This window comes from Montipora foliosa, chromosome 11, assembly GCF_036669935.1.
Source record: "Montipora foliosa isolate CH-2021 chromosome 11, ASM3666993v2, whole genome shotgun sequence".
In the NCBI taxonomy this organism is placed as follows: Eukaryota; Metazoa; Cnidaria; class Anthozoa; order Scleractinia; family Acroporidae; genus Montipora; species Montipora foliosa.
In genome coordinates, this window is record NC_090879.1 from 12,874,785 (window position 1) to 12,887,828 (window position 13,044).

Genomic DNA, 13,044 nt, shown 5'->3' on the forward strand with positions numbered 1-13,044 from the left:
CGACCCCAGAGCTCTTCTCTTGACCGAGGGAGAGAAGAGCTCTGGGGAACCCTGAAACAAAGTGTCTTCTCATTGGTTTTCGTGAAGAACAATCAAAAGCGTCTCTAATTGGTGCATTCATGTTAGCACGAGGAGTGAGCAGGCGCCGTAAGGCTCAAATAGCCAATTTTTGGCTGTAAGAACCCTACGGCGCATGTTCTCCTACGCAGAGTTTCCCAGAGCCTTGGGTCGACCCGAGGCTCTGGTGACGAGAATGGAACATTGGAAAACCTATCAGTATCCCAAACTTTGAACTCGAAGCAATCCTTACTTTTCTCATCTGGGTCGCAGTCGTAGCAGTGATCAATAAAAGGTAAAGGAACATTATCAATGTAAAGGCAGCCAGTGTTAAGAACAACAAAGAAATGGTTGTCGTAAGCTTGGACAGAAGCGCGCTTCCCTCTCCGAGATTGGTATTTCTTACTTGCCATGTAGTCCTATTTTTGTCCGTTTTCTTCTCAATTATATTGGGAAAGGCGTATGCTGCGAGCCAGCGGGATGAATTTGGCACCTTGCAATTAAATATATACCAAGCGAAAGTGAGGATCAAAACGATTACGATCATTGTAAGCGGTATTGCGATAACCAAGTTATAGTAGCCTTCATTCATGACGAGCTGGAGCGACTGAACCCAGTATAGTAGCTTCCCTGTTATGCACAAGAAGTTCTCAGTCTTTAAGGGCACCCAACGAGCATTTGAGAGACATTTCTAGGCTCCTTGTAATCTGTAAAGACTGTCTACAGAGATGCTTTTATCTCCTACGATAATTTGATCTGTTCAGAAATCTTAGCTGAAAATTGAAATGTCTGAAATTTTTGAGGAAATGACATCTTGTCAGAAGTTGCTAGCTGAACGTGCCTTCTAAGAACTTCCCAGCGAATCGTGTGCTTATCCGAAACTGCTAGATGACCTTTTTAAGTGCCAAAAATTGGCAAAATGTCCCTTTCGAAAACGAAAGGGACTACTTTTCCCCGGTTGCGAAAGTTTTAGGTGATGTTTTAGTAAAGAAATCTGTAGCTGGTTGGCATCATTGAACCGAAATTCTTAGAAGAGTTTGCCTCTCCCGAACACATATTTCAGTCTTTCAGGGCGAAGGATGAGGCATGCGAGGGAGAGTAGTCAGCGATGTGACAGTTTGAGTACAGCGAAAATGAAATTGATAGTTTGCAGAAGTCTCTTGAATTTGGGGTTTTGCAAAGTTATTGAGGTTGGAGTTTTAGACGCAGAGAAAGAAGACTTGTTGAAGCCTTAAAAATAACTGTGTCAGTTTAATCAATCAAGTAATTAATATAGTTATTTTAGGGCTTCTCGAAATTGAGAAAATCAACTTAAGCACATTTATTAGTACAGAAACCCCTGATTCTGCTGATTCGGCTGAAATACAGGCTACTGATTGCACCTGGTTTAGCAATAATTGTATTTATGATACATTTAACGTAGCGCTTTAACTATTAAAATATTCTAAAGCGCTTTACAATATGTGCAAGAAAAAATATACATAATAAATAAAACAAAAATTATAATAGTAATAAGAATATAAAATTACAAATTAAAAGCTTTCTGAAAAAGGTGAGTCTTCAAACGTACTTTAAAGAGTCAATGTTCCTACAGTTTCTAAGGCTAGATGGCAAAGCATTCCATACTGCTGGTCCAGTATGGGAAAAAGCTCGATCGCCAAAAGTCTTCCGTGTCACCTTAGGGATTACAAGCAATGTTTCGTAATCAGACCGCAGGCTGTATCTAGTTCTAGGCTTTACAACAAGTAGTTCAGATAAATATTGTAGCCGCAGGCCGTTCAGCGTTTTATAAACTAAAAGCGCAATCTTAAATTTTACTCTAAATTTCACTGGCAACCAATGAAGTTCTCTAAGTACCGGAGTAATATGGGCGAACTTAGGAATTTAGCATGTAACCTGAGCCGCCGCATTAAGAACTTTTTGAAGTCGATCATATTGATATTGCGGAGGCTTATACAAAAAAGAGTTGCAATAATCTAAGGGTGCGTTCGATTGACCGTATTCCGGAATAAGAATGCATGGAATATCAGGTAGAAATCCTTCGTTTTTACGGTGATTCACATAAAAATTGTCAAACATCCGCTAAAATGCTATTTTAAACATATTTTGCGCCAAACATACCGTTTTAATCATCACTCCACGTATTCTTATTCCGGAATAGGGTCAATCGAACGCGCCCTAAATGTGATGTAACAAACGCATGAATGAAACACTTTGTTGATTTTGCAGACAGATATTTCCCAATTTGCCTAATATTATAAATCCCCCTAAATGCCTTACTACACACCTTTCCTATATGAGTGTTCATAGACATATGGTTATCAAACCATGCACCAAGGTTTCTAACATGCTAGAGGGGATGAATGTCACAGTCACCAACTTTAATTGAAGCTATGGTAACCTTAGATAACTGCTGCCACGAACCGATGATTAGAAATTTTGTCTTTGAATCATTAAACATCAACCTGTGTAAGACTAACCAAACCCTAACATCAGCTATGCAGTTCTCAATAGCCTTGATCGCTTGATCTTGAGCAGCAAACGAATCTGGACGAAACGACACATACAACTGAGTATCATCAGCGTATCCTTGAACTGATGGAAAGTGCTTCTTAACAACCTCAAACAGCCTTGATGCATACAATAGAAAAAGGACAGGTCCCAAACAGCTTCCCTGAGGAACACCATAGTTTAAATTGAAGATCTTGGAGGACTGCTGATTAACAATTACACGTTGACCCTTCAAGTCAAATATCATCTGAACCACTTCAGAACATCACCGCAAATTCCAAAGTCTGATTCAGGATCTTATGATCGACAGTGTTGAAAGCGGCACTCAAGTCTAAAAAAACGAGATGAGTTACTTCCTGTTTGTCCACGTTGGAGAGTATATCACTCTAAACTTTAAGAAGAGCCGTCTCAGTTGAATGGAAATGACGATAGGATGACTGATGAACTGGAAGTGGAGCATTATCAGAGCAATGCCGAAAAAGCTGACCCACAACTGCCTTCTCAGCTGATTTGGAGACCATACGCAGATTACTGACCGACCTGAAAGTTCTTACTGACTAGTTCAAGTCCCAGTTTCTTTAACAACGGCCTAATTAAAGCAGCTTTCCGACTGTCTGGAACTTGTCCCTGTTGAAGGGATAGATTAATCATTTTAGTTATGACTGGAATTAGTTCATCGCCACACAGTTTCAACAGCCATGTCGGTATCGGGTCTAACTGACAACTAGCATAAGAAGAGCCCATAATAATATCTGACACTTCTTCCTCTGAGAGGACATCAAACTTCTCAAACTTGCTCTCAGATGCAGGAACATTTAGAACTGGTGGAACAACAGTAATATATAGCATCAATGTCATTTATAATTAGGTCAACTTTCCGGCAAGAAACTCTCCAAAATCATCAGCTAACTTGCAGGGATCATCATGGGGAGGAAGCTGATTTTCTTCAGGCTTGTTAGACAAGGATAGTACAACTTGAAACAGTTGTGTCGCCACCAAATTCTTCAATGAGATCGGATTAATACCTCTGCTTCGCATTCTTCAGAAGCATAGAGTAGTTGTTGCAAACTTCCCTATACGCATCCTTATCCTGCAGTGATCTCGATTTCAACATCTTCTTTTGTAGTTTTCTCCGCGTTATTTTAAGTTTTTTCAGTTCCAAACTGAACCACCGCACTCTTGACCTTACAGTCAAAATCTTGGTATTCACGGGGGCGTGTTTATCCAAGATTTGTGACAAAGTGGTATCATAACACTGAGCCAGTTCTTCGAAGCTTGTCCACTGTGAATTGCACAGAACAGATGATGCAATGTCCGATCTAAAATTATCCATATCAATCTGTTTGAACTTCCGATAAGAAACTTCCTAGACCAGCATATTAGGACCAGGGGTAGATAATTGACATTCAGCAAAGCAATGATCAGAAATATAATATGTCGACTTTGGAGGGAATATGTTAATGTCATTAGACGACCGTGAGATGATAAGATCCAGTATATGTCCAGAAACATGCGTAGGGGTGGTAATATGTTGCAACAAAGCAAACGTATCCATGAGTTCCCTGAACTTTCTGGCACCAGCATCACTGGAATCATCAAGATGGAAATTAAAATCACCAGAAACTAGGAAGACTTCAGGACATAAAACAGTAGTTTCCAAAAAAGCAGAGAACTCTTGAAAAAATACACGTGCTTGTACAGGATGTTTCTTAGAATAATTATAAGGAGGACGATAGACGACCACTGGCTTGATTATCCTGCCATGCGCAGTTAACTTCCCCTCCGAGAACTCAAAGGACGATTTTTGCCCACCGTCAAAAAAGGACATACCCAGGCTCAAGTTATAGAAAACACCCGTACCACCGCCATTTCGCTCAGAAAATTCATTCGGGGAAATTCTTGAAATTAAATCCTGAAGGTGATAACGAGGCCAGACTAACAGTGTCTTGATCATTGAGCCAGGTCTCAGTCACCGAACAATCATCAAGTCCACTATCCAAAACATGATGCAAAAACTCTGCAGACTTGTTGTTCTATAGCCTGATGAATGTACTGGGAGAAGAGATATCTTGTTCCTTATTGACCTTGTGTTTACGTTACCAAATTGCAACAATCTTTTAGGTGGAAGAGAAGTTGGTGTTCTTTCAAGAATAGCAGTTCCTTAAAAGCTATCGGTACAAGCTAACAAATTTTCTACAATATTTGGCATGTTCTTAAGGGTCCTAGATAGGCGGCTTGCTTGCTTTCATAACGAAATTCCCACGGGACTTACTTTCGCGACAAATGCTCCCTGACTATCTGGGGAACAGGCTCAGTTGGGCCACCAATGTAGCCTCCTTTATGTTAAGGACGCTTACACCAGTTTTCAAGATCAACGAAAAACCAATCAAATGCGTTTATAATTTGGCTTTCTGGATAGGCAGACTCTTGAGGTCTTGGTTTCCCAAGCGAAACAAGATTGAAAAACTATTGCTAACTCTCTAGCATTTAAGCCATACGTACTTTTTGATACGACAACACTAAGTTAATGTTTCGTTGTATGTTGTCTGCGCTTATACTAATCTATCCTCCATTTATTTCTTTCGGCCTCGTTCTGAAAGCGAGGCCAATTCAGAGACTGACGTCAGACGCACGGCGACATGGTATCAGACGGTTTGTTAAACATTAGGGGGTAGGCTGGTGGTAATAATGCACTTTTTATTGACATTTAGGCGGTCTTGATGGCCTCAAAATGTAAACACAAAAACAAGCTTTAGTATTTCAAATTAAAAACAAAAATACTGAAATATCCAGGTTTGAAGAACTAAAATCCAGATTTCCCAATCGAACGCATCCTTGAGTATCTTGCACATTGGTGATGCTTCTCACATAACGTAAAACAGGGGCACCAATGATAATCTTCGGTGAAATATGTGTTCGGTGGAGTCAAACTTTCCTATGAATTTCAGTTTTACGTTACAAACAGCTAGAGACCTCTTTACAAAAACATAACCCAAAAGATTCGGCAAGTATTCCCTTACGTTTTCGGAAAGGTTATTTTTTGCAATTTTTGGCACTTAAAAAGGTCTCCTAGCAGTTTCTGATGAGCAAATAGTTTTCTGGAAGAGACCGTTTAGCTAACAATTTCTGAAATAAAGATTTCATTCCCTAAACGTTTTGGGCAATTCAATTTTCAGTTAAGATATCCGAACAGATCAAATTCTTCTAGGTAATAAAAACATCTCTCTGGTCAGTCTATACATTACAAGGAGCCTAGAAATGTCGTGCAAAGGCATTTCGCTTAATTTACTCGTTGAGTGCCCTTGGTAAAAGTTTGCTCTCAGTCAGCAATACTCCTGTTTTCCGGCTCTCGTGCCAGATTTCCCACACCTTCAACCTCTCGTTCATCCATTTTCTCGATGAGACCTTTCCAAGGAACAAGAAATGCAAACAGATATGTAGCGGCAAAAATTACGATCACTTGAAACACGTTAACTAACGTGTTGGACACGAGATAGACACGCAATTGGGTAAATTGAACAACCATAATCGCCACGAAAAAAAAAATGTAGGCAACCACCGTGACAATTTCTAACTTGGTAACCAATTTATATCCTGTGTATCCTTTTTCATCAGCATTATAGTCGCCAAGAGCTACAATCCACCAATTGATATTTTAAAAACACCGTAGCTTGCACCCACCGCTTTGCTGAAATCGAAGACAATCTCGTAACACACGACTTCCACCGATCCACTCGAGTATCAAGTAATAAATCAATAAATCAATAAGTCAATAAATCAATGAGTCAATGAGTCATGAGCCATAAGTCAATGAGTCAATGAGTTAGTGCAGTTACCCTAACCCATAAAATGAAAGCTAAAATTTCAGAGAGTGCTTAGGCCTAATCACTGAATCGAGGGCTTAGGCTTAATCAAGAAATTATTGCTATATTGACTGTGAGTCTCATTGACTCATTGACCATTTGACTTTTAAATCATGGGACATCGATCCATTCAGGATTGCGGTGCTCCGATTGGTCAAATGTGTCATCAGGTGTCCCACAGGGTACCGTTCTTGGGCCGGTCCTGTTCCTTCTGTATATAAATGACCTGCCTACAGGCATATCTTCCGAAGTTAGTTTGTTCGCTGACGATACAGTTTTATTCCGACAAATATGTTGCCCCGACCATCACCATCGCTTACAGCGTGATCTCCACCAACTGGAGCAGTGGGATGTAAAGTGGCAGATGAGATTCGCACCCACTAAATGTTTTGTACTCTCTGTGACCCTGCGTACTACTTCATCGCATTTTAGCTACCGGTTGTGTGATACTGGCCTCAAAGAGGTTAAGTATTAAAAGTATTTAGGCGTTTACATCACGAGATCTCTCAGCTGGTCTCTGCAATGCGAGGAAGTTAAAACAAAGGCAAATAAAATTTTGTGTGTTCTCCAGCGGACAGGGCGATCAAGTCGCGAGCCTTCGCCAGTCTAGTCCGTCCAATTGGGGAGTACGCAAGCGTTGCTTTATAGCCACACACCGCCAAAGATATGTCTGCCATTGAGTCTATCCAACGGAGAGCTGCCCGCTTTGTCTTTACTAACTACCCCCGCAACAGTAGCGTCTCTGCTATGCTAGCAGACCTGAGCTGGCAATCGCTTGAGGAACGCCGTAACATCAATGATTTGACGACGTTTTATAAGATCAATTTCAATTTTGTGAACATCTCTTTCCCAGCCGAGATAAACCTAGGTTTTCAGGGGACTAAGGAGGTCGCACGATTAAAAATTTATGCGCCTATCATCTTCAGGAAATGCATATAAATATTCGTTCTTGCCTAGAACAATCCCGTTCTGCAACGGTCTTCCTTTTTCAGGGGTCACCTCGCAGCTCCTACAAGGTCTCACCAGATTGGAGACCACCCTTGAGGTTTAACAAAAGAACAAATAACAGAAACAATGGCCCTTTTGTTTTAGGCCTAGGGTAACAGAAACAATGGCCCTTTTGTTTTAGGCCTAGGATCCATTGTTTCCGTTATTTGTTCTTTTGTTAAACCTCAAGGGTGGTCTCCAATCAGGTGAGACCTTGTAAGAGCTGCGAGGTGACCGTTTTTCAGTGATAAATGCGTCATCTGTCAACCATTTCAAAACTCGTATTGTACTTAATTAATGTTACTTTGTTACCTTTCTGTTCTTATTAGCTCCTTGGGGAATTTGCTAATCTAGTTAACAGTATATCAAGTTCAATGTATATTGTAGCTGTTTGGTTTACTAATGTCGTCATGTTACAATAAGGACATACGCATCGCACACAAGTAGGAGTAAAAACTGATTTTTATTGAATGTAACGCTTTCTTTTATATGCTCAAATAAAGACGGGTCTATTTACAGTTTCAATCAAGTTCAAATATTTGGCAAAATACCACGATACAAACTACGGTAATTTCCTGAGCGGTTTTCTGCTATCGAATAGATAACACACGATTTATCTACAAAAAGCGTTGCGGTTATATATATGGGTTATTGACCAAGCGTGAGGTCAAGATGGCTGGATAAATGGCCAAGTTCTTTTTTTTGCGTGTTTATGGACCGAAACAAAGTCGAGGTCCATAAACACGCCAAAAAAAAACTTGGCCAATAGGTTATTATTAAACTACTAAAACCGTTGCGGGCTATATATGTGGCTACGTTGGCTAGTTAAGTCATGATATTGGAGCACGTATTCTAACAGACAATTTACCCTCGGGTTCCCTTTCCCTTACTCTCCCAACTGAACTGAACCAACCGAGAATGGATTTATTCGTTTTCTTTGAGACAAACAAAACGTATAAAAGAGATTTCAACCCACAACCTTGAAATCGTACTTTGGGAAACTGGCTGGAGTGGCTTACCATAACTAAGAAATAATCTGGTTTGTTCAGCGCTACGAACTGGTTCTGTTCTTATCAAATACTCCTTTAAGTATGTCATTACACACACGCGTTTATCAACAGGATATCAAGGCAAAATAAGCACTGGTTGTGGTTTCCCTGGTCCAGACTGCTTTACTTCTAACTTGTCAACATGAAACTTGTATGAGGACTTCCCTTTAGACATCTGTTGGACGTCCATTAAATGAACTGATTGACACTTTTGGCCAGTAACCAACGTACACAACATATAACAATACACCTTATTCCAAAATGGCCGCCATTTTATTATTCTTTTGTTTCCATGCAAATTGGCCCTTACGACCTCGTTCAAGGTTAAGTATTCGTTTGAATTTTACGTTTCAAAGCGAGGTCATAAGGGCCAATTTGCATGGAAACAAAAGAATACTAAAATGGCGGCCATTTTGGAATAAGGTGTATTTCAAGTTCAGAGTCTTTGTAGGGCTCCAAGTTTTAAGGACGTCCAGATCTTTGGATACGTCCCATATTGACTGGTATCTCGGAAGTGGTGGCCTGGGCTGGAAAGCTGCTTCGATAAATCGCTTTATCAGGGGGTGTTCACCCACTGTGCAAGGGCCATCCACAATGTCTACTGTTGCAGATAATGCAGATGGGGCAGTGTTAATGGCTGAATAGCGGCTTCCAGTACCATAAAGTGTGTCAAAAAATTAATAACATTCCCCACAGTTGGATGAATGGGATTTGCATGTTTTGTTCTAACAAAGTTCTTCTACTTTTTGAAATACATTCTGCACTGTTTGGTGGTGCCTGTCCTCCATGATTCCATGATGATGTCCCAAGCTCGCGCTGAAATGTTTTGTTGTCTGAGTCTCGTCCTGACAAGAGACGTGCCATCAGTTCAAGGTTGGGCCACAGAGGGTGCAGTTTGGTCCTGTCGTGTGCTAACTGGAAAAGGAAGGCCTCCTTCGGTAAAAGTACTGGCTGGCTGATTAACATTTGACACATCTCTGGAAACCAAACTTGCGTTATCCACAGTGGGGCTATAACTAAGACTCTGGCCTGATCTTCCTGCAACTTTTGAAGAACGCTGGACAGCATGGTGAAAGGTGGGAAAATATAAACATATTTATCTCTTCAGCTCAAACACATTGCATCAGTTGCATAGCCATCGGGGTCTGCACGCCCTGACACAAAAGACTTAATTTGATAATCATGCCTTGAGGCAAATAAATCTATCTCAGGTCTTCCCCATTTATTTTACGATTTGAAAACACTTGGTTGTAGCTGCCATTCAGTTCTATCCTGAAGTCTTCTTTTCAATACACCACAGCCAAATGTCTCGAGTAACCTTGTTACATGCCGTAGAATGTGTACCACCCATATTGTTAATGAATATGCCACTGTGGTATTATTATCTGATTGTAAATAAATGTGGACATGCTCTTCTTTCTCACAGATGGACAGGAGCCCTAATTTAGCGGCTTTTACTTAAAGGCAGTTAATATGTTCACATTCAGCAATTTCTTCAGCAAGCCATCTTCCACCGGGGGGGTGCCATACCATCCCGGCACGGCATGCACCTCATCCTTCCAATGAGGCATCGGTGGTGATGGTAAAATCAGGATTACCGTGCGAAATTGGCTTTATGTTTTGCCAGCTTTTTCTTGTCCACCATCTTATGTCTGACTTAGACAGCTCTGAAAACTGCATTTGAGTTTCATAAGACCCTTGGTATTTTTTAAGGGCAGCAGATTTGTTTGTAGAACAATGGGCCATATTCTACATCTGGAGAACAAGACACGAGAGTGCCAATTAGTTTGGCAGATCTCATTGAACAAGACCGGCTTTCCAAAATATCACTTCCCAACTAAATAGTTGTATCAACTTTTTCCTTAGGGAGAGTCACTGTCATGATAATAGTGTTCAGTACAAACCCTAGATGTTCTATAACCTGGGTTGGGTGGGTGATTGATTTTTCCCTTGACACATTAAAGCCCAGGTCACCAAAAGGAGTGAAGCGGGTATCGTTTATATTCGCCTTGCATTGATCAGTTGTATAACCAAGTAAGAAACTATCATCGAGATGACCACTTGAAATGTGGCCTCTGGTTTGCAATGTGGAGTACACTGGTTTCATGATTTTAGTAAAGATTCTTGGTGCAGGACTCAAACCATTGGGTAATGTAATAAATTTGTTTAATTGGTGCCCAACTCTAAATTTCAAATATTTCTGCGATTCTGGGCTGATGGAAATAGAATAATATGCATCTGACAAGTTAAGTGAGTCCATATAGCAGTTTTTCTTCATTAAATTGATACATGATTGAAGGGTGTCTATCTTAAAATGAATGTGGGCAATATGCAATATGCTGTTTTCAATATCATGCGATATTTACATTTTTCTTAGGTCGTAGAAAAACTGGTGATATGAACTCTCCATCTTCATGAAAACATTTTACGATCACCCCTTTCTGAATAAGTTCTTCCAAGAGAGTATTTAATGTCATTTCCTCATGTTTCTCAAATTTTGGTTATTGGGGTGGGAAAGCCTGAGTTGGCATTGTAATAAAATCAAGTTTATAATCCTTTACAATATCCCGGATTACTTTGTCAGACGTGATTGTTTGCATTGTGTTATGCAAAACTTTAATTGACCAGCCTGCACAATATCATTACTGACCAGTATTCTCTAAAATTGCACAGCAGACTTTCCTGGCACTGGCCAGTCACTACAGTTAGCGCTCACCTGAACATTATTTACAAGTTTCTCTCTTGGTTTTGTCACAATCGTCGAGGCTGATAAGAAGGTTGGTTCCTCTGTGGTGGATTTTGATACCCACCTCTCTGCTTGGCAATAGCGCCCCCTCCCCGGCCTAAAAGAGGGAATGGTCTCCTGGTTTCTGACCCGCCCTGTGACTACTGCTGTGAGATCATTTTTGTTTCAATGTCACTTCAGAAGTCACCTTACTAGCCTCTGACAAATCCTTAACTGACTTGCCAAGTTCAGTACCAAACAACAGGCCATCCTCAACTGTTTTCATGTCGCTACACAGCAGTCTGTATTCAGTCTTCATGTCTGATCTGAACAGAGTTCTCCTTCTGAGATCTATTTCATGTGAAGCATCACTTAACAACGAAATGCTGTCAGAAAGGGTTTTCATAATAGTTGCTGCAGAGGGGGCAGGTTTACTATCTTTTTCGGCTTTCATGAAATCATCTAGAATTCTAGTGACTGAAGTAATACCCTTTTAGCAGGGCCGTCTGGGCTTTCTGTAGCATGACACATCTTCGGTTTTTACTTTTTTCCTACCGCTGCTAAATATTTCTGGGTTAACTAGAACAACCTCTAAACGATTGCAGTTGCCCCGCGCAGGAATTTTTTTCATCAACTCATCACGGGCCTCTTTGCTCATACCTTTGTTAAGCAGTTGTTTTACCAACTCTGCTAATTCAAGCGTCACATCCTCGCCGTTTTGTTGCGGTTTGTGTACCATTTTTGCCATACCAGCGAGTATGCTGGATACTTCCTTTGCTTTTTTCGTTGGGGGTTCGTCATGCGGGTTTGATACAGATGACACAGTGGATGCCAAGTTAAAATCCGCTTCACTTCCATAAGCGCGTTATAGCGTCGCTGTCGCCATCAACGGCCTGGTTATAATTGTCGTAGGTCGCTTTAATTTCAGTAATCACTGGTGTTATGGTCTCAAGGGGGCCAGAAAGCTGTACGTTTCAGCTGTTGTTTTATTTCATCCATTTCCTCAGCTAAATTGGAGGAAGAAGCTGTGGCCGTTCGTTTCGCCGCTTGATTTCCCGTCATCGATAGAGCTTGTTTTCTCGCGGTCGCCTGCCGCTTTGCAACTCTTTTCTGCCTATCCAGCAGGAGTTTTTCCCTTTCGGGCAGTTGTTGCAGCAGCATTAACACCCTTTCGAAGCTGCTTTTCAGTAGCTTCTTCAGCAGATATGTGACGTTGGTCAATTGAGTCTACTACGGCCGGTGGGCGTAGTTTCTCGTGGTCTTGAGACATGGCCGTTAAATGTAATAAATCTTAACCAATATTTGAAAATTCGATCTCAAAGAATACTTTAGCCCTTGTACAGACTTTCGTCTTTAAGTAGAGGAAACTAGTAGAATGGTTGAAGCGTCGATGCAAGAGATTTTAAAACGATAACTCCAGCGTAAATCCTTAGGATCTTCCTTCACATAATGCAACGCTAAAATGATCTTCACCACGCATGCGCTTTCTCACGGGATCTCGCATATGCAAATGAAGAGATAGAAATTGAAGCGCATGCTGCCACTTTTTCACTTATTTTGCTTTTCTATCTTTACACCTTTTTTTATGCATATTATTAGCCCCGCGGGCTCATCCAACTTTGTTAGTCTGATAAATTTACTTGCGCTTATTTCTAGCAAACTCGAAATCATGTCATCAGCCCCGCGGGCTCGTGCAATTTTGTTTGTCTGGGAAATTTACTTGTGCTTTTATTTAGGAAACTCGAAATCATGTCATCAACTATACTAATTTCGCAATTGCTTCTGTCTTATTTTTCAAAGAATCGAAGCCTATGTTGGTTTACCTTGAGGCACTAAAAGTCGCGGGAACGAA

The 13,044-nt window shown here is 40.8% G+C and overlaps 1 protein-coding gene and 1 pseudogene across 1 annotated transcript in view; both read right to left on the reverse strand.

Annotated features, from left to right (window-relative positions):
• The window catches only part of LOC137976701 (uncharacterized), a 5,190-nt gene extending 1,289 nt beyond the window's left edge, over positions 1-3,901 (reverse strand). Inside the window, exons 1-2 of the mRNA XM_068824056.1 lie at positions 3,594-3,901; positions 2,543-2,687 (exon numbers count right to left, since the gene is read on the reverse strand). Of these exons, the coding sequence (XP_068680157.1) occupies positions 2,543-2,687; positions 3,594-3,901 (453 nt within the window). The remainder of the gene's footprint in view (positions 1-2,542; positions 2,688-3,593) is intronic.
• Positions 3,902-9,206: 5,305 nt separating this feature from the next.
• LOC137976702 (uncharacterized) lies at positions 9,207-11,598 on the reverse strand (annotated as a pseudogene).
• Between the last annotated feature and the right edge of the window lie 1,446 nt (positions 11,599-13,044).